This window comes from Heptranchias perlo, chromosome 17 (assembly GCF_035084215.1).
Source record: "Heptranchias perlo isolate sHepPer1 chromosome 17, sHepPer1.hap1, whole genome shotgun sequence".
Taxonomy (NCBI): domain Eukaryota; kingdom Metazoa; phylum Chordata; class Chondrichthyes; order Hexanchiformes; family Hexanchidae; genus Heptranchias; species Heptranchias perlo.
This window is the reverse complement of record NC_090341.1, coordinates 58,868,969-58,894,178: the sequence shown is the minus strand read 5'-3', so window position 1 is coordinate 58,894,178 and position 25,210 is coordinate 58,868,969. Positions and strand designations below refer to the sequence as shown.

The window sequence follows — 25,210 nt, the reverse complement described above, 5'->3', positions numbered from 1 at the left end:
TTGGTGCGAGTTAGGATATGGGCAGCAGAGTTTTGGATGACACACTCTGACTCAACATGCACATTTGTTGCCTGCACAAGTACCTGACTGGAAAGACATGCCACTGCAGCAGGAATTTATTACAGTCCGTCCAAGTACACATTAAACATACATAGCCCGAGGTACAGTATATCATCCCTACTCTAGAGGTTACAGATCACACACAGAGCGTTCAAAGTCAGCAAAAATATCAGCACCGATGTTAATGGTCGGAGGAAAGATACTAATTAACAACCCATTAAAAAGATCTGGAGTCACTGTTCATTTTAAATGTGTCATACATCAAGAAATGAACCCAAAATGAGAGGCTATTATTCCTAATAAGAGGCTTTAGTGTCAGCCTTGGTTCAGTGGGCAGCACTCTCACCTCTGAGTCAGAAAGTTGTGGGTTTGAGTCCCAATCCAGAGACTGGAGCCCATAATCCAGGCTGACACTCCCAGTGCAGTAGTGAGGGATTGCTGCACTGTCGGATGAGATGTTAAACTGAGGCACCCGTCTGCCCTCTCAGGTCGATGTTAAAATCCCCTTCTCACCATTCGATTAAGAGTAGGGGAGTTCTCCCAGTGTCCTGGGACCAATATTTAGCCCTCAAGCAACATCACTAAAAACAGATTATCGGGTCATTTATTTTATTGCTGTTTGTGGGATCTTGCTATGCATAAATTGGCAACTGTGTTTCCTACATTACAACAGTGACTACAATTCCAAAGTGCTTTGCAGCCAAAGAAGTATTTTGGGACCTCCTGAGGCTGTCAGAGGTCTTGTATAAATGCAAGTTCGTTCTTTTCTACGAAGGTTGGTGCTTGGACGCTAACATGAGGCACACATCACTCCACATCCCCAGGACAATTAAGCAGGCTAAGAGCTTCAAATCCCACCCTACACTGCTTGTAGGCTGAGAAGCAGACATAGATTAAAGGGCAGAACACGCTGCAGGCAGCAGACATGGGCTAAGGCCGTCAGAGGGGAAGGGCAGGACAGTGAGGGACAGGACAACCATCAGAGGGGGAGGGTGGGACAGTGAGGGACAGGACAACCATTAGAGGGGGAGGGTGGGACAGTGAGGGACAGCACAGTCATCAGAGGGGGAGGGTGGGACAGTGAGGGACAGGACAGCCATCAGAGGGGGAGGGTGGGACAGGACAGCTATCAGAGGGGGAGGTCGGGACAGTGAGGGACAGGACAGCCATCAGAGGGGGAGGGTGGGACAGGACAGCTATCAGAGGGGGAGGTCGGGACAGTGAGGGACAGGACAGCCATCAGAGGGGGAGGGTGGGACAGGACAGCTATCAGAGGGGGAGGTCGGGACAGTGAGGGACAGGACAGCCATCAGAGGGGGAGGGTGGGACAGTGAGGGACAGGACAGTCATCAGAGGGGGAGGGTGGGACAGGACAGCTATCAGAGGGGGAGGTCGGGACAGTGAGGGACAGGACAGCCATCAGAGGGGGAGGGTGGTACAGTGAGGGACAGGACAGCAATCAGAAGGGGGAGGGTGGGACAGTGAGGGACAGGACAGGCATTAGAGGGGGAGGGTGGGACAGTGAGGGACAGCACAACCATCAGAGGGGAGGGTGGGGCAGTGAGGGACAGCACAACCATCAGAGGGGAGGGTGGGACAGTGAGGGACAGGACAGGCATTAGAGGGGGAGGGTGGGACAGTGAGGGACAGCACAACCATCAGAGGGGAGGGTGGGGCAGTGAGGGACAGGACAACCATTAGAGGGGGAGGGTGGGACAGTGAGGGACAGGACAACCATTAGAGGGGGAGGGTGGGACAGTGAGGGACAGGACAGGCATCAGAGGGGGAGGGTGGGACAGTGAGGGACAGCACAACCATCAGAGGGGAGGGTGGGACAGTGAGGGACAGGACAACCATTAGAGGGGAGGGTGGGGCAGTGAGGGACAGCACAGCCAACAGAGGGGAGGGTGGGACAGTGAGGGACAGGACAGCCATCAGAGGGGGAGGGTGGGACAGTGAGGGACAGGACAGCTTTCAGAGGGGGAGGGTGGGACAGTGAGGGACAGGACAGGCATTAGAGGGGGAGGGTGGGACAGTGAGGGTCAGCACAACCATCAGAGGGGAGGGTGGGGCAGTGAGGGACAGGACAGCTTTCAGAGGGGGAGGGTGGGACAGTGAGGGACAGGACAGCCATCAGAGGGGGAGGGTGGGACAGTGAGGGACAGCACAACCATCAGAGGGGAGGGTGGGACAGTGAGGGACAGGACAGCTTTCAGAGGGGGAGGGTGGGACAGTGAGGGACAGGACAGCCATCAGAGGGGGAGGGTGGGACAGTGAGGGACAGCACAACCATCAGTGAACTTCCAACACACAACAAACCGCTCATTTACATGTCTCTATCTCCTTCCTCAGGAGCAGGTGCATCAGAACTAAGGGTCTCCCACCAGACACATCTGGTGCTGCCACTGACTGGCCACCAGCGTAGTGAACAGACTGACACACAGACCCACGCCCCTCGACCCTGACCCCACTCAGGGCTGGGCTAACTGTCCTGGAGACAAGTGTCCCTGTTTTCACACAGCAGTCCATTGAAAATGGATTGACAGCGGTGCAAACAGCTGACTGTGTGGTCAGCACAGATAGCAGCTCCAAGGCAGAATACCCTCATTGTATTCCTCGACAAGGAAGTGCCCAGAATGTACACACTGTTCCATTCCCAATTAATAATACACCTGCCAGACTGCAAACAGTGTGTGCTGAGACCATTGAGCTGAAGGGTGATCGACTGATGAGCTCCAGACCGACCCTGTCACCACCCTTCAACTCCAGCCCTCCACCCTCCCGTCCTGTCCTTATAATGGGTTGTAGGGCTGGAGGAAGTTACAGAGATAGGGAGGGGCGAGACCATGGAGGGATTTGAAAACAAGGATGGTAATTTTAAATCTGAGGTGTTGCCGGACCGGGAATTTCTTGGTAATATCCTTTGCAAGCTGTGCCGCAGGTTTGCCTTTGACCATCGATCCGCTTCCTGACGTTCCTTCAGCTTAACTTTCTCGAAATCCAGCACTCTGACCTGTAGGTCAGCGAGCACAGGGGTGATGGGTGAATGGGATTTGGTGCGAGTTAGGATACGGGCAGCAGTTTTGGGTGAGCTCAAGTTTACAGAGGGTGAAAAGTGGGAGGCCGGCTCGGAGAGCATTGGATTAGTCCAGTCTGGAGGCAACGTCTTGTGACGTGTGGGAACTCCAGGATGCTTCTCGTGTCCTGGTCAACCACATGTGTAGGAACTGTCATCAGCTGCAGGAGCTCGAGCTCCGTGTTTCGGAGCTTGAGCAGCGGCTGGTGTCACTGCAGTGGGTCCACGAGGCTGAGAGCTATGTGGGAAGCACGTTTCTGGAGGTGGTCACCCCACAGCTGAAGAGAGTGCCTGGGTGACCGCCAGGCAGACAAGGAGGGCCAAGCAGGGAGTGCAGGAGACCCCTCAGTGGATCTTGCTCTCTAACCAGTATTCTGAAAACTGGTGAGGGCGATGGTTCCTCTGGGAAGTGCAGCCAAAGCCAAGTCCACAGCAACATGGGTGGCTCAGCTGTACAGGGGAGGAGGAGAAAGGTCAGGAGAGTGATAGTGATAGGGGATTCAATAGTTGGGGGAACAGACAGGCGTTTCTGCAGCCGCAGATGTGAGTCCATGATGCTATGTTGCCTCCCTGGTGCCAGGGTCATGGATGTCACCGAGTGGCTGCAGAACAGCCAGAGGCTGTGGTCGACATCGGTATCAATGGCATAGGTAGAAAGGGATGAGGTCCTGCAGGCAGATTTTAGGGAGCTAGGAAAGAGATAAATATGCAGGACCTCAAAGGTAGTAATCTCCGGATTACTCCCGGTACCACGTGCTAGCGAGTATAGAAATAGGAGGATAGAGCAGATGAATGCATGGCTGGAGAGATGGTGTAGGAGGGAGGGCTTTAGATTCCTGGGGCATTGGGACCAGTTCTGGGGGAAGTGGGACGTGTGCAGGCCGGACCGGTTGCCCCTCAACAGAGCTGGGACCAATGTTCTCGCGAGAAGGTTCAGTAGTGCTGTGGGGGAGGGTTTAAACTAATTTTGCAGTGGGATGGGCACCAGAATGTAGCATTGGAAAGGAAAACATAAGAACATAAGACATAGGAGCAGGAGTAGACCATCCGGCTCCTCGAGCCTGCTCCGCCATTCAATCAGATCATGGCTGATCTTCTACCTCAACGCCATTTTCCTGAATCATCCCCATATCCCTTGATGCCTTTAATATCGAGAAATCTATCGATCTCTGTTTTGAATGTACTCAATGACTGAGCCTCCACAGCCCTCTGGGGTAGAGGATTCCAAAGATTCACCACTCTGAGTGAAGAAATTTCTCCTCATCTCAGTCCTAAATTGCCTACCCCTTATTCTGAGACTGTGACCCCTGGTTCTAGACTCCCCAGACAGGGGAAACATCCTTTTGTTTTTATTCGTTCATGGGATGTGGGCATCGCTGGCGGGGCCGGCATTTATTGCCCATCCCTAATTGCCCTTGAGAAGGTGGTGGTGAGCCGCCTTTTTGAACCACTGCAGTCCGTGTGGTGACGGTTCTCCCACAGTGCTGTTAGGTAGGGAGTTCCAGGATTTTGACCCAGCGACAATGAAGGAACGGCGATATATTTCCAAGTCGGGATGGTGTGTGACTTGGAGGGGAACATGCAGGTGGTGTTGTTCCCATGTGCCTTCTGCCCTTGTCCTTCCAGGTGGTAGAGGGTTTGGGAGTTGCCTTGGTGAGTTGCTGCAGTGCATCCTGTGGATGGTACACACTGCAGCCACTGTGCGCCGGTGGTGAAGGGAGTGAATGTTTGGGGTGGTGGATGGGGTGCCAATCAAGCGGGCTGCTTTGTCCTGGATGGTGTCGAGTTTCTTTAGCGTTGTTGGAGCTGCACTCATCCAGGCAAGTGGAGAGTATTCCATCACACTCCAGACTTGTGCCTTGTAGATGGTGGAAAGGCTTTGGGGAGTCAGGAGGTGAGTCACTCGCCGCAGAATACCCAGCCTCTGACCAGCTCTTGTAGCCACAGTATTTATGTGGCTGGTCTAGTTAAGTTTCTGGTCAATGGTGATCCCCAGGATGTTGATGGTGGGGATTCGGCAATGGTAATGCCATTGAATGTCAAGGGGAGGTGGTTAGACTCTCTCTTGTTGGAGATGGTCATTGCCTGGCACGAATGTTACTTACCACTTATCAGCCCAAGCCTGGATGTTGTCCAGGTCTTGTTGCGCGCGGGCATGGGCTGCTTCACTATCTGAGGGGCTTGTGAATGGAACTGAACACTGTGCAATCATCAGCGAACATCCCCATTTCTGACCTTATGATGGAGGGAAGGTCATTGATGAAGCAGTTGAAGATGGTTGAGCCTAGGACACTGCCGAGGAACTCCTGCAGCAATGTCCTGGAGCTGAGATGATTGGCCTCCAACAACCACCACCACCTTCCTTTGTGCTGGGTATGACTCCAGCCACTAGAGAGTTTTCCCCCTGATTCCCATTGACTTCAATTTTACTAGGGCTCCTTGGTGCCACACTCGGTCAAATGCTGCCTTGATGTCAAGGGCAGTCACTCTCACCTCACCTCTGGAATTCAGCTCTTTTGTCCATGTTTGGACCAAGGCTGTAATGAGGTCTGGAGCCGAGTGGTCCTGGCGGAACCCAAACTGAACATCGGTGAGCAGGTTATTGGTGAGTAAGTGCTGCTTGATAGCACTGTCGACGACACCTTCCATCACTTTGAGAGTAGGCTGATGGGGCGGTAATTGGTCGGATTGGATTTGTCCTGCTTTTTATGGACAGGACACACCTGGCATCCTCCTTGCATCTACCCTGTCGAGCCCTGTAAGAATTTTGTATGTTTCAATGAGATCACCTCTCATTCTTCTAAACTCTAGAGAATACAGGCCTAAGTGTACAAAGGATTGGGAGAGAAAGTTAGCACTGGAGCAAGAAATAGTACAGTATTAGGTGGGATCAGACTAAGAGAGAATACGAGAAGGTCTAGGATAGGTTTACAGTGCATGTGTGTAAACGCACGAAGCATGGCAAATAAGATTGGTGAACTGAAGGCACAAATATCCACACGGGAGTGTTGTGTCATGGCAATAACGGAGACCTGGCTCAAAAAAGGGCAGGATTGGGTACTAAATATTCCTGAATACAAGGTGTTCAGGAACGATAGGGAAGGAAAGAAAGGAGGCGGTGGCAGTATTGATTAAGGAGAATATTGCAGTGCTGGAGAGAGAGGATGTCCTGGAGGGGTCGAGGACAGAATCCATTTGGTTAGTATTAAGAAACAATAGAGGTGTCATTACACTACTGGGTGTATTCTATAGGTCACCAACTAGTGGAAAGGTAACAAAAACATGGATGTTGGTTTCAGCAGTAGGTGAGCTGAGGCAGGGGCAGTCAACAGCCATGTTACGGAGGTGGAAGTGGGTGGTCTTGGTGATGGAGCGGATATGCGGTTGCTAGCTGAGCTCAGAATAGGATGCCGAGGTTGGGAATGGTGACAATGCTTCTGCATTTCCTCCTCTTCCCAATACCTTGCATTGAGAATAATAATTAAACTGGTCTCAAGTTATTGAACACACAAAGAATGAGGCACTTTCAAATACTGACAAGAAGTGAGGCTGGAGCCACTGCTCTGTGTCTTACTGAACTCTACCACACGAGAGTTTGGCTCTCTAATTATACCTTTTAAGATTGTTATTTGCTTTCCTAAACCCCAGTTTTGTCACAGAAGTTTCACACTTCTCAGTTTAGGAATAGTGACACCAGTCTAAGCCACATCAAGGGCTTTCGTCCTGCTTACTGAGCAGCACTTCCAACGGCAGAACAGATGGGGAAGAGTCACTAAGGTCAAGGTGCCACACTGGAAATTCACTGAAAATTCACCTCAATTCCAAACCAGCTCAATACAGGAACAGTAATACACACTGCCTGTACACCAATATAGGATCAGTAATACGCACCGCCTGTACACCAATATAGGATCAGTAATACGCACCGCCTGTACACCAATATAGGATCAATAATACGCACCGCCTGTACACCAATATAGGATCAGTAATACGGACCGCCTGTACACCAATATAGGATCAGTAATATGCACCGCCTGTACACCAATACAGGATCAGTAATACGCACCGCCTGTACACCAATATAGGATTAGTAATACGCACCACCTGTACACCAATACAGGATCAATAATACGGACCGCCTGTACACCAATACAGGATCAGTAATATGCACCGCCTATACAACAGGATAAATAATACGCACCGCCTGTACAATACAGGATCAGTAATACCCACCGTCTGTACAACAATACAGGATCAGTAATACCCACCGTCTGTACAACAATACAGGATCAGTAATGCGCACCACCTGTACAACAGGCTCAGTATTACGCACCGCCTGTACACCAATATAGGACAGTAATATGCACCGCCTGTACAACAATACAGGATCAGTAATACGCACCGCCTGTACAACAATGCAGGATCAGTAATACACACCACCTGTACAACAATACAAGATCAGTATTACGCACCGCCTGTACACCAATATAGGACAGTAATATGCACTGCCTGTACAACAATGCAGGATCAGTAATACGCACTGCCTGTACAACAATACAGGATCAGTAATACGCACCGCCTGCACAACAATACAAGATCAGTAATATGCACCGCCTGTACAACAATATAGGATCAGTAATACACACCGCCTGGACACCAATACAGGAACAGTGATACCCACTGCCTGTATGCCAGCATAAGATCAGTAGAACATACCGCCTGCACAACAATATAGGAGCAGTGGTACACACTGCCTATACACCAATATAGGATCAGTAATATGCACTGCCTGACCAGCAATACAGGAACAGTAATGCGCACTGCCTGTACACCAGTATAGGAGTAATAGAACGGGGACTGAGTGTAAGTGTGTCCAGTATACTGCTAGAGAACGATTAACACTACCCTGTCCACCACTGTCACAGCACAATGGCTGAGCATGAGTGTGTCCAATACACAACTAAAGAACGATTATCACTACCCTGTCCACCACTGTCACAGTACGATGGCTCAGTGTGAGTGTGTCCAGTACACTGCTGGAGGAAGATTATTTAACATGTGGGATTAGACTCAGCTTTGAACATAAGAACATAAGAAATAGGAGCAGGAGTAGGCCAATCGGCCCCTCGAGCCTGCTCCGCCATTCAATAAGATCATGGCTGATCTGATTCTAACCTCAAATCTAAATTCATGTCCAATTTCCTGCCCGCTCCCCGTATCCCCTAATTCCCTTTACTTCTAGGAAACTGTCTATTTCTGTTTTAAATTTATTTAATGATGTAGCTTCCACAGCTTCCTGTAGCAGCAAATTCCACAGACCTACCACCCTCTGAGTGAAGAAGTTTCTCCTCATCTCAGTTTTGAAAGAGCAGCCCCTTATTCTAAGATTATGCCCCCTAGTTCTAGTTTCACCCATCCTTGTGAACATCCTTACCGCATCCACCCGATCAAGCCCCTTCACAATCTTATATGTTTCAATAAGATCGCCTCTCATTCTTCTGAATTCCAATGAGTAGAGTCCCAATCTACTCAACCTCTCCTCATATGTCCACCCCCTCATCCCCGGGATTAACCGAGTGAACCTTCTTTGTACTGCCTCGAGAGCAAGTATGTCTTTTGTCTGAAGTGCGTCTGAGTGAGCTCCAGCCTCACTTGCTGTCAGTATTTGAAAGTGCCCCATTCTTTGTGTGTTCAATAACTTGAGACCAGTTTAATTATTGTTCTCAATGCAAGGTATTGGGAAGAGGAGGAAATGATTCCCTCACTGCTTCGCAGGTTCACCACAGCTGTCCCACTGATATATACCAAACGGGATGTACACACTCCTACTCTGGGAGGTGGCCTGTCCAAATGATACTGAAGTGCAAGCTGAGGTCTCCCAGTGAGAAGCGACAGGGATGGTATATTATACTGCTGAAACTGAGACCTTCATTACATGGATTGGAGTGGACAGGTTTGTGTCAATAATCCTGCCTCTGAGGGGGTTCTTTTATGGATCGCTTTGAGTGCATTCTACCAAAAGGTGTTATTTTATTTTCATGCTTTATTATTTGCTGGAAGGGCAGACTGATTCCATTGCCCTTAGCCAGTATTAACACCGCTGCTGAATCAGGCACTAGCTTGGGTTGAGGCTTGGGAGGGGGGCGCGGGGCTGACCCGGGACCGATCCCGGGAGGGGGGCGCGGGGCCGACTCGGCTATCTGGGTACGACTCATGCCTCCCCTCCATTTCCCCATGGGGAAGCAGCTATGCTGCACTGTACAGGCCCCTCCCTAAACAACGTACAGTTGACATCTAAAGTAACCGATCATTGGACACGGTAACCCTCCATTCATAACTAATGGTGCTTCATATCTACAGCATAATGGGACAATATTAACCATCACACAGCAACCAAGAACCGGGATGAGATTGTCACAGCTTGATCCCTGGCACTCGGAGCACTGACCACAGCCCTAGCCCTCTGTGTACAGCACCCAACATCCCAACATGCAAGGAGACCAACACGCACTGCAGTCAGGTGTGTGACAATAGAGGGGGAGTGAGGGCCTCCTGAACCAACAAGTCTGCGTTTTACATCCAGCTGACCGTGGATCAATTGCAAAGTGTAAAAAGGTCACCAATATAATTTTGGACAAGATCATCGACTCTTCGACAGCTAAACACCTGCAAAAACAGAGGAAACTTTCTCCAATAACGCAAAAAGACACAAGTGCTGGGAACTGGAGGTTTTTGTGGAGTAATGTGTCGCTGAGAAGCCCCCTCCTCACTTCTCAGTCACCGAGTGAGGCTGAGCCCAACAGGACTTCAAACTTCAAAGATCAGAAATACCATTTTAAATAAATGATCCAATTTAGACGTGGCCTGCCAGAGATTGCAGCCTGCGTCCACTGCCGTTGGATTGCACGATCGGAGGAGCTTCACAAACTCACCTTAGAGAACTGTCGCCTCAAACTGAAGCGCTGAACCATCGTCAGTCAGCAGGAACAAAGCTGGACCTTCACCCGACCAATCCAGCTCACTGCGGGCAAGTAACAAGTATAAAGACTGGTACACTCACTACATCCCAAGCACAATCTTCCGCAGACACTCTGTCCCTTTCAAACCCTCCTGCCTTTGAGAGGAGAGGGCTCCTTAGCGAAGCAAGGGTTCCCTCAGCACAGCACCATCCGAACCCAAGCTGAAGGGCAGCACATCCTGACGCCGAGTACACAGTTATACCCAGGGTCCTGACGGAACTTCTCCTGATGTCGGCAAAGCCTCGGCAGCCACCTGATCAGATTAGCATAGCTGAACTCCAGACTCCCAGTCAGGCAGGCAGGGTGTGGCCTGCTCTGCTCTGCTCTGCCTAACAGCAGAAGCCCTACAGAGTCTGCCCAGCCCCCACTCGCTTCAGCACAGCAGTTATTTAAAGGAACAGCGGCCTTTCAATCAATGCTGTTAAAGGTGGAGCAACTCGCCCTGCGAGTCCTAACCAACTGTAATTTAAACACAGCCATTTCTATTTAAATCTCAGGGACCACAGCTCTCTCACAGCTTTGCCTTTAGCCAGCAGTTTGAAGCTCGACAACATTGGCTAGACAGCAGGCCCTCCCTCCATAACTGATTGGGTTCGGCACTCCACACAGAAACAGCACGCCCTCCAGACATGAAGCCGGGATATGGCCCAGTTACACTGCAGAATCTGTCCGTCACCCCAGTTACACTGCAGAATCTGTCCGTCACCCCAGTTACACTGCAGAATCTGTCCGTCACCCCATTTACACTGCAGAATCTGTCCGTCACCCCATTTACACTGCAGAATCTGTCCGTCACCCCAGTTACACTGCAGAATCTGTCCGTCACCCCAGTTACACTGCAGATTCTGTCCGTCACCCCAGTTACACTGCAGAATCTGTCCGTCACCCCAGTTACACTGCAGAATCTGTCCGTCACCCCATTTACACTGCAGATTCTGTCTGATCTGGATTAACCCCATTTACACTGCAGAATCTGTCTGATCTGGATTAACCCCGTTTACACTGCAGATTCTGTCTGATCTGGATTAACCACATTTACACTGCAGATTCTTTCTGATCTGGATTAACCACATTTACACTGTAGAGTCTGTTAGTGATTTGGATTAACTCCATTTATACTATAGATTGTGTGTGTTATCTGGATTAACTCCATTTATACTGCAGATTCTGTTTGCAATCTAGATTCACCCATTTACAATGGAACAACAACTTGCATTTATATAGCACCTTTAACGTAGTAAAACATCCTTTCACCCTTCACAGGAGCGATAGCAGACAAAATTTGATACGAGGCACATAAAGAGATGTTAGGACAGGCGTCTAAAATCTTGGTTAAAAAGGTAGGTTTTAAGGAGCGATTTAAAGGAGCAGAGAGAGGTTGAAAAGCCGACACCTTTAGAGAGGGATTTCCAGAGCTGAGGGTCTAAGCAGCTGAAGGCACGGCTGCCAATGGTGGAGAGAAGGATATCGGGGATGTGCAAAAGGCCAGAATTGGAGGAGCGCAGAGGTCTTGGAGGGTTGTGGGGTTGGAGAAGGGTTCGGAGATAGGGAGGGGCGAGGCCATGGAGGGATTTGAATACAAGGATGAGAATTTTATAATCAAGGCATTTCCAGACCGGGAGCCAATGTAGGTCAGTGAGCACGGAGCTGATGAGTGAACTGGACTTCCTGCGAGTTAGGATACGGGCAGCAGAGTTCTGGATGAGCTCAAGTTTACAGAGGGTGGAACCTGAGGTCGTATTTTCGGATGATGTTGCCAAGGGGCAGCACGAAGATGAGAAATAGGAGGGGGGCCAAGGATAGATCCTAGGGGGACTCCAGAGGTAATGGTGTGGGAGCGGGAAGAGAAGCCATTGCAGGAGATTCTCTGGCTATGACTGGATAGATGGGAATGGAACCAGATGAGCACAGTCCCACCCAGCTGGACGATGGAGGAGGATGGTGTGGTCAACCGTGTCAAAGGCTGCAGACAGGTTGAGAAGTATGAGGAGGGACAGACTTTGATAAGTGCCATTTCAGTACTAGAATCATAGAAAGGTTACAGCACGGAAGGAGGCCATTCGGCCCATCGAGTCCGTGCCAGTTCTACGCAAGAGCAATCCAGCTAGTCCCACTCCCCTGGCCCTATCCCCATATGTCCTGCAATTTTTTTCCTTTAAAGTACTTATCCAGTTCCCTTTGAAAGCCATGATTGAATCTGCCTCCACCACCCCCTCGGGCAGTGCATTCCAGATCACAACCCCTCTCTGTATAAAAAAGTTTTTTCTCATGTCACCTTTGGTTCTTTTGCCAATCACCGTAAATCTATGTCCTCTGGTTCTTGTCCCTTCCGCCAATGGGAACAGTTTCTCTCTGTCTAGATCCTTCATGATTTTGAATACCTCGATCAAATCTCCTCTCAACCTTCTCTATTCCAAGGAGAACAACCCCAGCTTCTCCAGTCTATCCACGTAACTAAAGTCCCTCATCCCTGGAATCATTCTAGTAAATCTTTTCTGCACCCTCTCTAAGGCCTTCACATCTTTCCTAAAGTGCAGTGCCCAGAACTGGACATAATATTCCAGTTGTGGTTGAACCAGTGTATTATAAAGGTTCATCATGACTTCCTTGCTTTTGTACTCTGTGCCTCTATTTATAAAACCCAGGATCCCGTACGCTTTTTTAAAACGTTTTCTCAACCTGCCCTGCCACCTTCAACGATTTGTGCACATATACCCCCAGATCTCTCTGTTCCTCCACCCTTTTAGAGCTGTACACTCCAGTTTTTATTGCTTCTCCTCATTCTTCCTACCGAAATGTATCACATCGCATCTTTCTGTGTTAAATTTCATCTGCCACATGTCTGCCCATTCCACCAGCCTGTCTATATCCTCTTGAAGTCTATCACTATCCTCCTTACTGTTTCTTCCAAGTTTTGTGTCATCTGCAAATTTGGAAATCTGCCCTGTACACCCAAGTCCAAGTCATTAATATATATCAAGAAAAGCAGTGGTCCCAGCACTGACCCCTGGGGAACACCACTGTACACCTCCCTCCAGTCCGAAAAACAACCGTTCACCACTACTCTCTGTTTCCTGTCACTTAGCCAATTATGTATCCATGTTGCTACTGCCCCCTTTATTCCATGGGCTTCAATCTTGATGACAAGCCTATTATGCGGCACTTTATCAAACGCCTTTTGAAAGTCCATATACACCACATCAACTGCATTGCCCTCATCAACCCTCCCTGTTACCTTCTCAAAAAACTCTATCAAGTTAGTTAAACACAATTTGCCTTTAACAAATCCGTGCTGGCTTTCCCTAATCAATCCACACTTATCCAAGTGACTGTTAATTCTGTCCCGGATTATCGTTTCTAAAAGTTTCCACCGAGGTTAAACTGACTGGCCTGTAGTTGCTGGGTTTATCCTTACACCCTTTTTTGAACAAGGATGTAACATTTGCAATTCTCCAGTCCTCTGGCACAACCCCCATATCTAAGGATGATTGGAAAATTGTGGCCAGTATTTCTGCAATTTCCACCCTTACTTCCCTCAGCAACCTAGGATGCATCCCATCCGGACCGGGTGACTTATCTACTTTAAGTACAGCCAGCCTTTCTAGTACCTCTTCTTGATCAATTTTTAGCCCATCCAGTATCTCAACTTCATCTTCCTTTACTGAGACTCTGGCAGCATCTTCTTCCTTGGCACTTGTTGTTGGAGGTGAGGGTGGAGGAGACAGGGGAGAGGGGTTTAAGAAGACAGGGGAGAGGGGTTGTAGTGCAGAAGAGAAGCCGGGGGTTATCTTTGCATTCCAGGATGGAATAGTGAACAGTTTTGGCAGAGGAGAGCAGGATCCAATAGTGCTTTATGTGGTCCAGCCAGCGATGAATGGCTAAACCAGTTGTCCGCCATGAACGTTCAAGTCTGCGTCCCTTGGACTTAAGGGAGCAGAGGTGGGGGCCGTACCAGGAGGAATGACCAGGGTAAGACAGATTAAGGGCTTTACTGGGGACAAGGGCATTAAAGGTGGAGGTGAGGGTGTGATTGAGCAGATCGGTAGCTGCAAAAACGTCATGGTGAATGGAGGGCCAAAGGCTGACAGTTGGGAATTTGAAAATGCCGTTGTAAGTGACTTGGGGGACAGTTTTTTCCAGGGGCGAACACAGAAGTGGAGCTCGGAGGGGGAAGGGGGATGTGGGTGAAGGGGGATACAAGGAAGTGATCAAAGATGGCCTTATCCGTAATTGACATGATTGGAGTAGAGAGGCCACGTGAGATGGCAAGGTCGAGGGGGTGGCCATGAATATGGGTTGGGGAGTTTATATGGAGGGAGATTAAGGGAGAATAGGAGGGCAGTGAACTCAGGAGAGAGGCCATGATGAGTTGCGATGGAGGTTGAAATCATCGAGGATGAGAAGTCGCTCGATGCAGAGGCTGAGGGAGGAAAGCAGTGAAGATATCTCGGTGAGATACTTGGCATGGTACTTGGGTGGGGGGTAGACAACAAGGATTTTAAAGGAGAGGTGAGAGGGGTGGAACAAGGTGAGATACTCAAAGGAGACAAAGGTGCCGGAGGGGTAGGGGGACAGACCAAAGTGTCATGTGGTGATAAGCGCCACAAAACCACTTCGGCGGTCTGGGCGGGGCAATTGGTGGAAGATAAAGCCAGGCGAGGGAGACTTCATTAAGGGGGAAGGTGTCATCACTCGTCAGTCAGGTTTCCGTCAAGGCCATGATGTCGATACTATCATCCACAATAAGCGAGGGCCTTGTTCAGAAGAGAACGGACATTCTGGAGGGAGATGCGGAGAGGGGTGGTGATAGATGATCCGCTGGAAGAGTCTACAGGGTCAGCGCTGGGAGGAGTGAGTGAATGGGAAGGAGATTGGCAAGATTAGCCCCCAGCAGGTGTGCTGGGTGGGAAGGTCGGTGAGAGAGTAGGATAGGGCAGTTGGGGTTGCTGCTCGTAAGGAGGCAGTGACGAGTGCCTCGATGGGCCCTTCGGAGGTTGCCAAGAGAGGGACAGAGGGAAGGTGTAGGAATATCTAAGAGGGAATCAAGCCTGGGATGGCAGTCGGATGGTCAAGCAGTACGGAAGGGTTGGGGTGGGGATATGATGGGGCAGAGTACTAGTGCAAAGAGGCCTAAGAGACACAAAGAGAAGAGAAGAAAAAGGGGAAATGCAGATTCTATTGGTGATTGGGGAGGGTTTAAACTAATTTAGCTGGGGAAGGGGCACCAGGGTGAATCATTAGAGAGGAGAAACAAGGTGCACAGAGGTCTGGGAGGGACAAACATCATTAGAATAAAGAACAGTTCAGAAATAGGAGGGATCAGACTGGGATGGGTTTAGAGTGCATGTGCGTAAATGCACGGAGCATGGTAAATAAGGTTGGTGAGCTGCAGGCACAAATTGCCATGTGGGATTATGATATAGTGGCAATAATAAAGACCTGGCTCAAACAAGGAGGATTGGGAACTTAATATTCCTGGCTACAAGGAATTCAGGAAAGATAGGGAAGGAAAAAAGGAGGGGGGTGACAGTATTGTTCAAAGAAACTGTTATAGCACCAGAAAGAGATGATATAGTTGAGGGGTCAATGACAGAATCTATTTGGTTAGAATTAAGGAACAATAGAGGAGCTATTATGTTACTGGGTTTATACTATAGGGCACAAAATAGCGGGAAGAAGATAGAGATAAATTTGCAGACAAACTGCAGAAAGATACAAGAACTATAGTGATAATGGGGGACTTCAATTATCCCAATATAGACTGTGATAGTAACAATGTTGAGGGCAAAGAGGGGGAGAAATTTCTGAAATCTGTACAAGAGAACTTTCTTGATCAGTGTGTTTCCAGCCCAACGAGGAAGGAAGCAGTGCTGGATCTAGTTCTAGGGAATGAAATGGGGCAAGTGGAGCATGTTTCAGTGGGGGAGCATTTGGCAAACAGCGATCACAATATCATCAGGTTTAGAGTAGTTGTGGAAAAGGACAAGAAACAATCAAATGTGAAAATACTCAACTGGAGGACGACTAATTACACTGAGTTGAAAAGGGATCTGACCCAGGTGGATTGGAATCAAAGATTGGCAGGTAAAACAGAAAATGAGCAATGGGAGGACTTCAAAGAGGAGACAGTTTGGGAACAGACTAGATACATTCCCATGAGTGAGAAAGGAATAGTTTCCAAAGCTGGAGCTCCCTGGATGACCAGAAGTATAGAGATTAAAATGAATCTGGTTCATAATACAGTAGAGAACCAGGCTGAATACAGAAAGTACAGAGGAGATCTGAAAAAGGAAACAAGAGGGGCAGAGAGAGAGGATGAGAATAGACTGACGGCCAACATAAAAGGGAACACTAAGTTTTTAGTAAACACATAAATAGTAAAAGGGTCGTCAAAGGAAGGGTGGGGCCGATTAGAGACCAAAAGTAGATCTTCTTGTGGTGGCAGAGGGTTAGGGTTAGGTACTAAATAAGTACTTTGCATCTGTCTTCACAAAGCAAGAGGATGCAGCCAATGTCACAGTAAAGGAGGAGGTAGAGAAATTGTAATCCAAGACAAAATTAATTGTCACTTGGAAAAATATGGATTACTAAATGACAGCCAGCATGGATTTGTTAAAACCGTGTTTGACTAACTTGATTAAGTTCTTTGATGAAGTAACAGAGAGGGTTGATGAGGGTAGTGCGGTTGATGTTGTGTATGTGGACTTTCATAAGACATTTCATAAAGTACCACATAATAGACTTGTTAGTAAAATTAAAGCCCATGGGATTAAAGGGACAGTGGCAGCGTGGATACAAAATTGGCTAAAGGACAGAAAGCAGAGAGTAGTGGTGAACGGTTGTTTTTCAGACTGGAGGGAAGTATACAGTGGTGTCCCCCAGGGGTCAGTATTAGGACCACTGCTCTTTTTGATAAATATTAATGACCTGGACTTGGGTATAGAGGGTATAATTTCCAAGTTTGCAGATGACACGAAACTTGGAAATGTAGTAAACAATGTGGAGGATAGCAGCGTCTTCAGGACATAAACAGACTGGTGAAACGGGCAGACACATGGCAGATGAAATTTAACACCGAGAAATGCGAAATGATACATTTTGGTAGGAAGAATGAGTGGAGGCATTATAAACTAAATGATGCAATTTTAAAGAGGCTGCAGGAACAAAGAGACCTGGGGGCGTATGTTCACAAATTTTTGAAAGTGGCAGGACAAGTTGAGAAGGGTGCTAAAAAAGCATACGGGATCCTGGGCTTTATAAACAGAGACAGAGTACAAAAGCAAGGCAGTTATGCTAAACCTTTATAAATCACTGGTTAGGCCCCAGATGGAGTATTATGTCCAATTCTGGGCACCACACTTTAGGATGGATGTGAAGGCCTTAGAGAGGGTGCAGGAGAGATTTACTAGAATAGTGACTATTCTAATACCAGGGATGAGGGACATCAGTTATGTGGAGAGACTGGAGAAGCTGGGGTTGTTCTCCTTAGAGAAGAGAAGGTTAAGTGGAGATTTGATAGAAGTGTTCAAAATCATGAACGGTTTTGATAGAGTAAATAAGGAAAAACTGTTTCAGTGGCAGAAGGGTCAGTAACCAGAGGACACAGATTTAAGGTGATTGGCAAAAGAGCCAGAGGTGACATGAGGAAACATTTTTTTACGCAGCAAGTTGTAATGATCTGGAATTCACTGCCTGAAAGGGAGGTGGAAGCAGATTTAATAGTAACTTTCAAAAGGGAATAGGATAAATAATTGAAGGGGGAAAAGAGCAGGGGAATGGGACTAATTGGATAGCTCTTTCAAAGAGCCAGTATAGGCACAATGGGCCGAATGGCCTCCTTCTGTTCTGTATCATTCTACGATTCTATCTGGATTCACCCCATTTACACTAACTCCCTCCCCTCAGTCCCTCTGCACCAGGCACTGCTCCCCTCCCCTCAGTCTCTGCACCAGGCACTGCTCCCCTCCCCTCAGTCTCTGCACCAGGCACTGCTCCCCGCCCCTCAGTCTCTCTATTTGGCACCGCTCCCCTCCCCTCAATCTCTCCGTATCCGGCACCGCTCCCCTCCCCTCAATCTCTCCGTATCCGGCACCGCTCCCCTCCCCTCGGTCTCTCTGTATCTGACACCGCTCCCCTCCCCAGTCTCTGTATCTGGCACCGCTCCCCTCCCCTCGGTCTCTCAGTATCTGGCACCGCTCCCCTCCCCTCGGTCTCTCTGTATCTGACACCGCTCCCCTCCCCTCGGTCTCTCTGTATCTGACACCGCTCCCCTCCCCAGTCTCTGTATCTGGCACCGCTCCCCTCTCCTCAGTCTCTCCGTACGCGGCACTGCTCCCCTCCCCTCAGTCTCTCCGTACGCGGCACCGCTCCCCTCCCCTCGGTCTCTCCGTATCCGGCTCCGCTCCCCTCCCCTCAGTCTCTCCGTACGCGGCACCGCTCCCCTCCCCTCGGTCTCTCCGTATCTGGCACCGCTCCCCTCCCCTCAGTCTCTCCGTATCCGGCTCCGCTCCCCTCCCCTCAGTCTCTCCGTACGCGGCACCGCTCCCGTCCCCTCGGTCTCTCCGTATCTGGCACCGCTCCACTCCCCTCGGTCTCTCCGTATCTGGCACCGCTCCCCTCCCCTCGGTCTCTCTGTATCTGACACCGCTCCCCTCCCCTCGGTCTCTCTGTATCCGGCATTGCTCCCCTCCCCTCGGTCTCTCTGTATCTGACACCGCTCCCCTCCCCTCGGTCTCTCTGTATCTGGCACCGCTCCCCTCCCCTCAGTCTCTCCGTATCCGGCTCCGCTCCCCTCCCCTCAGTCTCTCCGTACACGGCAACACTCCCCTCCCCTCGGTCTCTCAGTATCTGACACCGCTCCCCTCCCCTCGGTCTCTCTGTATCTGACACCGCTCCCCTCCCCAGTCTCTGTATCCGGCACCGCTCCCCTCTCCTCAGTCTCTCCGTACGCGGCACTGCTCCCCTCCCCTCAGTCTCTCCGTACGCGGCACCGCTCCCCTCCCCTCGGTCTCTCCGTATCCGGCTCCGCTCCCCTCCCCTCAGTCTCTCCGTACGCGGCACCGCTCCCCTCCCCTCGGTCTCTCCGTATCTGGCACCGCTCCCCTCCCCTCGGTCTCTCCGTATCTGGCACCGCTCCCCTCCCCTCGGTCTCTCCGTATCTGGCACCGCTCCCCTCCCCTCGGTCTCTCCGTATCTGGCACCGCTCCCCTCCCCTCAGTCTCTCCGTATCTGACACCGCTCCCCTCCCCTCGGTCTCTCTGTATCTGACACCGCTCCCCTCCCCTCAGTCTCTCCGTATCTGGCACCGCTCCCCTCCCCTCGGTCTCTCCGTACACGGCAACACTTCCCTCCCCTCGGTCTCTCCGTACGCGGCACCGCTCCCCTCCCCTCGGTCTCTCCGTATCTGGCACCGCTCCCCTCCCCTCGGTCTCTCCGTATCCGGCTCCGCTCCCCTCCCCTCAGTCTCTCCGTACACGGCAACACTTCCCTCCCCTCGGTCTCTCCGTATCCGGCACTGCTCCCCTCCCCTCGGTCTCTCCGTATCCGGCACCGCTCCCCTCCCCTCAGTCTCTCCATATGCGGCACCGCTCCCCTCCCCTCGGTCTCTCCGTATCTGGCACCGCTCCCCTCCCCTCGGTCTCTCCATATCCGGCACCGCTCCCCTCCCCTCAGTCTCTCCATATGCGGCGCCACTCCCCTCCCCTCAGTCTCTCCATATCTGGCACCGCTCCCCTCCCCTCGGTCTCTCCATATCTGGCACCGCTCCCCTCCCCTCAGTCTCTCCGTATCTGGCACCGCTCCCCTCCCCTCAGTCTCTCCGTATCCAGCATTGCTCCCCTCCCCTCAGTCTCTCCATATGCGGCACCGCTCCCCTCCCCTCGGTCTCTCCGTATCTGGCACCGCTCCCCTCCCCTCGGTCTCTCCATATCCGGCACCGCTCCCCTCCCCTCAGTCTCTCCATATGCGGCGCCACTCCCCTCCCCTCAGTCTCTCCATATCTGGCACCGCTCCCCTCCCCTCGGTCTCTCCATATCTGGCACCGCTCCCCTCCCCTCGGTCTCTCCATATCTGGCACCGCTCCCCTCCCCTCGGTCTCTCCATATCTGGCACCGCTCCCCTCCCCTCGGTCTCTCCATACGCGGCACCACTCCCCTCCCCTCGGTCTCTCCGTATCCGGCTCCGCTCCCCTCCCCTCAGTCTCTCCGTATCCAGCATTGCTCCCCTCCCCTCGGTCTCTCCGAACACAGCGACGCTCCCCTCCCCTTGGTCTCTCCGTATCTGGCACCGCTCCCCTCCCCTTGGTCTCTCCGTATCTGGCACCGCTCCCCTCCCCTCAGTCTCTCCGTATCCAGCATTGCTCCCCTCCCCTCAGTCTCTCCGTATCTGGCACCGCTCCCCTCCCCTCGGTCTCTCCGTATCCAGCATTGCTCCCCTCCCCTCAGTCTCTCTGCACTTGAGTACATTGGATAATTGGGAAATCCATTGGGAAAGATAGAGGATGAGCCTCTAACGGAGTGAAGTGCTAACAGAGTAAGGACTTTCACCTGGGAATTTGGTGAGTGTGGGAACTCATTAGTAAGTAGTAAATGTGTTTTATTTTTATCAAACTGAAATTCAGCTTAGTTTAAACTTAGTTTACTAACTTTAAAAAGCTGCAGGTCAGTGCTGTGACATGACCTGTCATCTCACCGTCTGGCATAAGTCCCAAAGGAGAGCTTTCGAGGCGGGAGTCCTCCCTTACACCATTGGGGATCTGGAGCGGAGGGTGCTGTACACAACGGTCGCAACAAATGAGTTTTTAAATCACTTCACGGACTCTCAGGCCATCTGTAACTTTTGCGGCCTGGATGAGTCCATGCTCCATGTATACACAGAGTATGAGAGGTTGCAGCCCCTCTTCCACTATTTGAAGGGGCTGCTCCTCAACTTCTGGCTGGACCTCAGTCCCATGCTCCTGATCTTTAGCTGCCCGATGCGGAGAGGGGCAGGTAAGTCGGGGGATCTCCTCGTGGGTCTGCTCCTGGGCCTGGCCAATGTGGCCATGGGGGTGGTCGCTCTGGCTGCCTGCCTCTCTTCCGCGGCTTTCTCCCGCCCGGGTGACCCTGGTAAAGGATCATCCACCTGTATGTTTGAGGCCTTCCGCAATCAGTAGGCATCGCAGGGACTGGAGTGCATGCTTGATAGTGGAAATAATATTGGGATTTGATAAGTTTCCTTTGTCCCTTTTTTATGATTTGGATATTTATTGTTTTTGCCCCTCTAAAAAGGGGGCACTTTTGTTAAGTTTATTTGGGTTGATAATGCTGGGACAACCCAATGTCTCCTAATGGGTTAAATTAAAAGAGTAATAATTAACAATCAGCTGTAAGTCCCAGACTCGGTGTTAATTATTGTGGCTGGAAGTTGACTAACCGATTATAACGAGGGAGTATCAGACAGGTATATATTACAAGGATCTTTGCAAAAGCACAGAGGTTAGTAAAGACAAAGAGTGAAGACTTTTGACTGGGAATTTGGTGAGTGTGGGCATTAAGTGCAGAGGGGGGAAGGAGGTGCTAAGTGATTTAAACTAATGGACTATAAACTAATTATCAACTTTTAAAACTTAAATTTTAAAAAATATGAAATAGAAAAGACTAAGTAATTATTTTGAAATCAAGCTCAATCCATTTACTAACTATAATCTAGATTTCAAGTGATTCTATTAATCCTAGAAATAAATGTCCAATAAATAAATAAATATAATCTAGAAATGGCAGTACAGGCTGTGTGTGGGAGTTTGTGGACTCCCAAACTCCCACTTAAAGACTGTCCCAGATTGCCACATAGGCAATAAATGTCTTTGGCTTGAGATACTCCAGCTCAGTCTTTGAGCTTGAGTGAGTTAGAGACACTCCAACATAAAAGGGAGGGGGAGGTAGAGGAGGTCCCACAGACACTGGTCCTATCCAACAGGTACGAGGTACTTGATAGCTGTGAGGATAAGGATGAAGGCTGCAGGGAGGATGGCCAGAATGATAACCATGGCACTGTGGAACAGGAGGCAGTTCAAGGTGGGGGGAGGATCAGAATAGAAAGGTTGTAGTCATAGAGGATTCTATAATCAGGGGGTTGGATAGCATTCTCTGCAGTGGTGACCGAGAGTCCAGGAGGGTGAATTGCCTACCTGGTGCAAAGGTAAAGGATATCTCTGAGCAACTGGAGAGGAACTTGGAAAGGGAGGGGGAAAATTTAGTTGTCATGGTCCATGTTGGCACCGATAACATAAGAAAGAACTTTTGTAAACAATTTTACAACACCAAGTTATAGTCCAGCAATTTTATTTTAAATTCACAAGCTTTCGGAGATTTTCTCCTTCCTCAGGCAAAACATTTGCCTGAGGAAGGAGAAAATCTCCGAAAGCTTGTGAATTTAAAATAAAATTGCTGGACTATAACTTGGTGTTGTAAAATTGTTTACAATTGTCAACCCCAGTCCATCACCGGCATCTCCACATCATAAGAAAGAACAGAGGAGGTCCTGCTCAGGGACTATCAGAAGCTTGGAACTAAATTAAGAAGCAGGATCTCATGAGTAGTAATCTCAGAATTACTACCCAAGCCATGTGCTCATTGGCATAGGGATAGGAAGGTGAACATGTGACTGAAAGACTGGTGTGGGAAGGAGGGGTTCCATTTCATGGGACACTGGCACCAGTACTGGGACAGGAAGGAGCTGTACCACAGGGATGGGCTCCAACTCAACTGGAATGGGACCAGAGTCCTCGTGGAAAGGATAAATAGGGCAGTGGATCAGGCTTTAAACTAGCAGGATGGGGGGAGGGATCTGGTAGCAATAACAAAAGCTTAAAGATAAGAGAAACAGGAGACGAGTGTATAGGTCAGACCAGGGTAAGGAATAAAGATATCATAAACAGTCAAAGAACAAATAGAGTTATAAAAGATCTGTTAAAGATAAAGTAAAAGGAACAGCTATCAAAGATGAATTAAACTACCTGTTCAGCAATTTAAACAGTGTCCAAAATAAACCAGGGGCACTGGAGTCAATAATCTGTAATGAAGAACCAGATGTAGTCAGAATAACTGAAACATAGCTACATAAAGAACAGGACCGGCAACTAAATATTGCAGGTTATAACACAATCAGAAAGGATAGGGAAAGTAGGGGGTGGAGTATCTGTACTATTTAGAGATGATGTGGAGATGCCGGTGATGGACTGGGGTGGACAAATGTAAGGAATCTTACAACACCAGGTTATAGTCCAACAAATTTATTTTAAAATCACAAGCTTTCGGAGATTATCTCCTTCGTCAGATGAATGAATGAAAAGGTTCTCAAATCCTATTTAGAGATAACAGAGGGCAGTAGAAAAAAGGACATAACTTTTTTTTTTATTCGTTCATGGGATGTGGGCATCGCTGGCAAGGCCAGCATTTATTGCCCATCCCTAATTGCCCTCGAGAAGGTGGTGGTGAGCCACCTTCTTGAACCGCTGCAGTCCATGTGGTGAAGGTTCTCCCACAGTGCTGTTAGGAAGGGAGTTACTGGATTTTGACCCAGCGACGATGAAGGAACGGCGATATATTTCCAAGTCGGGATGGTGTGTGACTTGGAGGGAAACGTGCAGGTGGTGTTGCTCCCATGTGCCTGCTGCTCTTGTCCTTCTAGGTGGTAGAGGTCGCGGGTTTGGGAGGTGCTGTCGAAGAAGCCTTTGCAAGTTGCTGCAGTGCATCCTGTGGATGGTACACACTGCAGCCACTGTGCGCCAGTGACGAAGGGAGTGAATTTTTAGGGTGGTGGATGGGGTGCCAATCAAGCGGGCTGCTTTGTCCTAGATGGTGTCGAGTTTCTTGAGTGTTGTTGGAGATGCACTCATCCAGGTAAGTGGAGAGTATTCCATCACACTCCTGACTTGAGCCTTGTAGATGGTGGAAAGGCTTTGGGGAGTCAGGAGGTGAATTACTCATTGCAGAATACCCAGCCTCTGACCTGCTCTTGTAGCCACAGTATTTATGTGGCTGGTCCAGTTAAGTTTCTGGTCAATGGTGACCCCCAGGATGTTGATGGTGGGGGATTTGGCGATGGTAATGCTGTTGAATGTCAAGATGACCATTGGTGGTCATCTTCCAAAATTCTATAGACTCTGAAAAAGGTCCTACAGATTGGAGGGTAGCAAATGTAACCCCACTATTTAAAAAAGGAGGGAGAGGAAAAAAAACAGGGAATTACAGACCAGTTAGCCTAACATCAGTAGTGGGGAAAATGCTAGTGTCTATTATAAAAGACGTGATAACAGAATACTTGGAAGGCATTAATGGGATTGGACAGTCAGCATAGGTTTATGAAAGGGAAATCATGCTTAACAAATCTACTAGAGTTTTTTGAGGATGTAACGAGTAGAATAGATAGGGGAGAACCAGTGGATGTGGTGTACTTGGATTTTCAGAAGGCTTTTGATAAGCTCCCACACAGGAGGTGAGTGTGCATAATTAAAGAACATGGGATTGGGGGGAATATACTGGCATGGATTGAGAATTGGTTGAAAAACAGGAAACAGAGAGTGGGAATAAATGGGTCTTTTTCTGGGTGGCAGGCAGTGACTTGTGGGGTACCGCAGGGATCAGTGCTTGGGCCCCAGCTGTTCACATAAGAACATAAGAAATAGGAGCAGGAGTAGGCCAATCGGCCCCTCGAGCCTGCTATGCCATTCAATAAGATCATGGCTGATCTGATCCTAACCTCAAATCTAAATTCATGTCCAATTTCCTGCCCGCTCCCCGTAACCCCTAATTCCCTTTACTTCTAGGAAACTGTCTATTTCTGTTTTAAATTTATTCAATGATGTAGCTTCCTGGGGCAGCAAATTCCACAGACCTACTACCCTCTGAGTGAAGATGTTTCTCCTCATTTCAGTTTTGAAAGAGCATCCCCTTATTCTAAGATTATGCCCCCTAGTTCTAGTTTCACCCATCCTTGGAAACATCCTTACCGCCTCCACCCGATCAAGCCCCTTCACAATCGTATATGTTTCAATAAGATCGCCTCTCATTCTTCT

General features: G+C 49.5%; 1 protein-coding gene across 2 annotated transcripts in view; it reads right to left on the bottom strand.

The window, feature by feature from the left end:
• Window positions 1–25,210, bottom strand: part of tmcc1b (transmembrane and coiled-coil domain family 1b) — a 91,583-nt gene that overhangs the window by 41,578 nt on the left and 24,795 nt on the right. The window contains exon 1 of one of the 2 annotated variants that reach the window (XM_067999031.1): window positions 10,069–10,369. The exons of the other annotated variant lie outside the window; for it this stretch is intronic. Within the exon in view, the coding sequence (XP_067855132.1) occupies window positions 10,069–10,107 (39 nt within the window). The 5' untranslated portion in view covers window positions 10,108–10,369. Of the gene's footprint in view, window positions 1–10,068; window positions 10,370–25,210 lie in introns of those variants that run through there. 2 annotated transcript variants of the gene reach the window in all.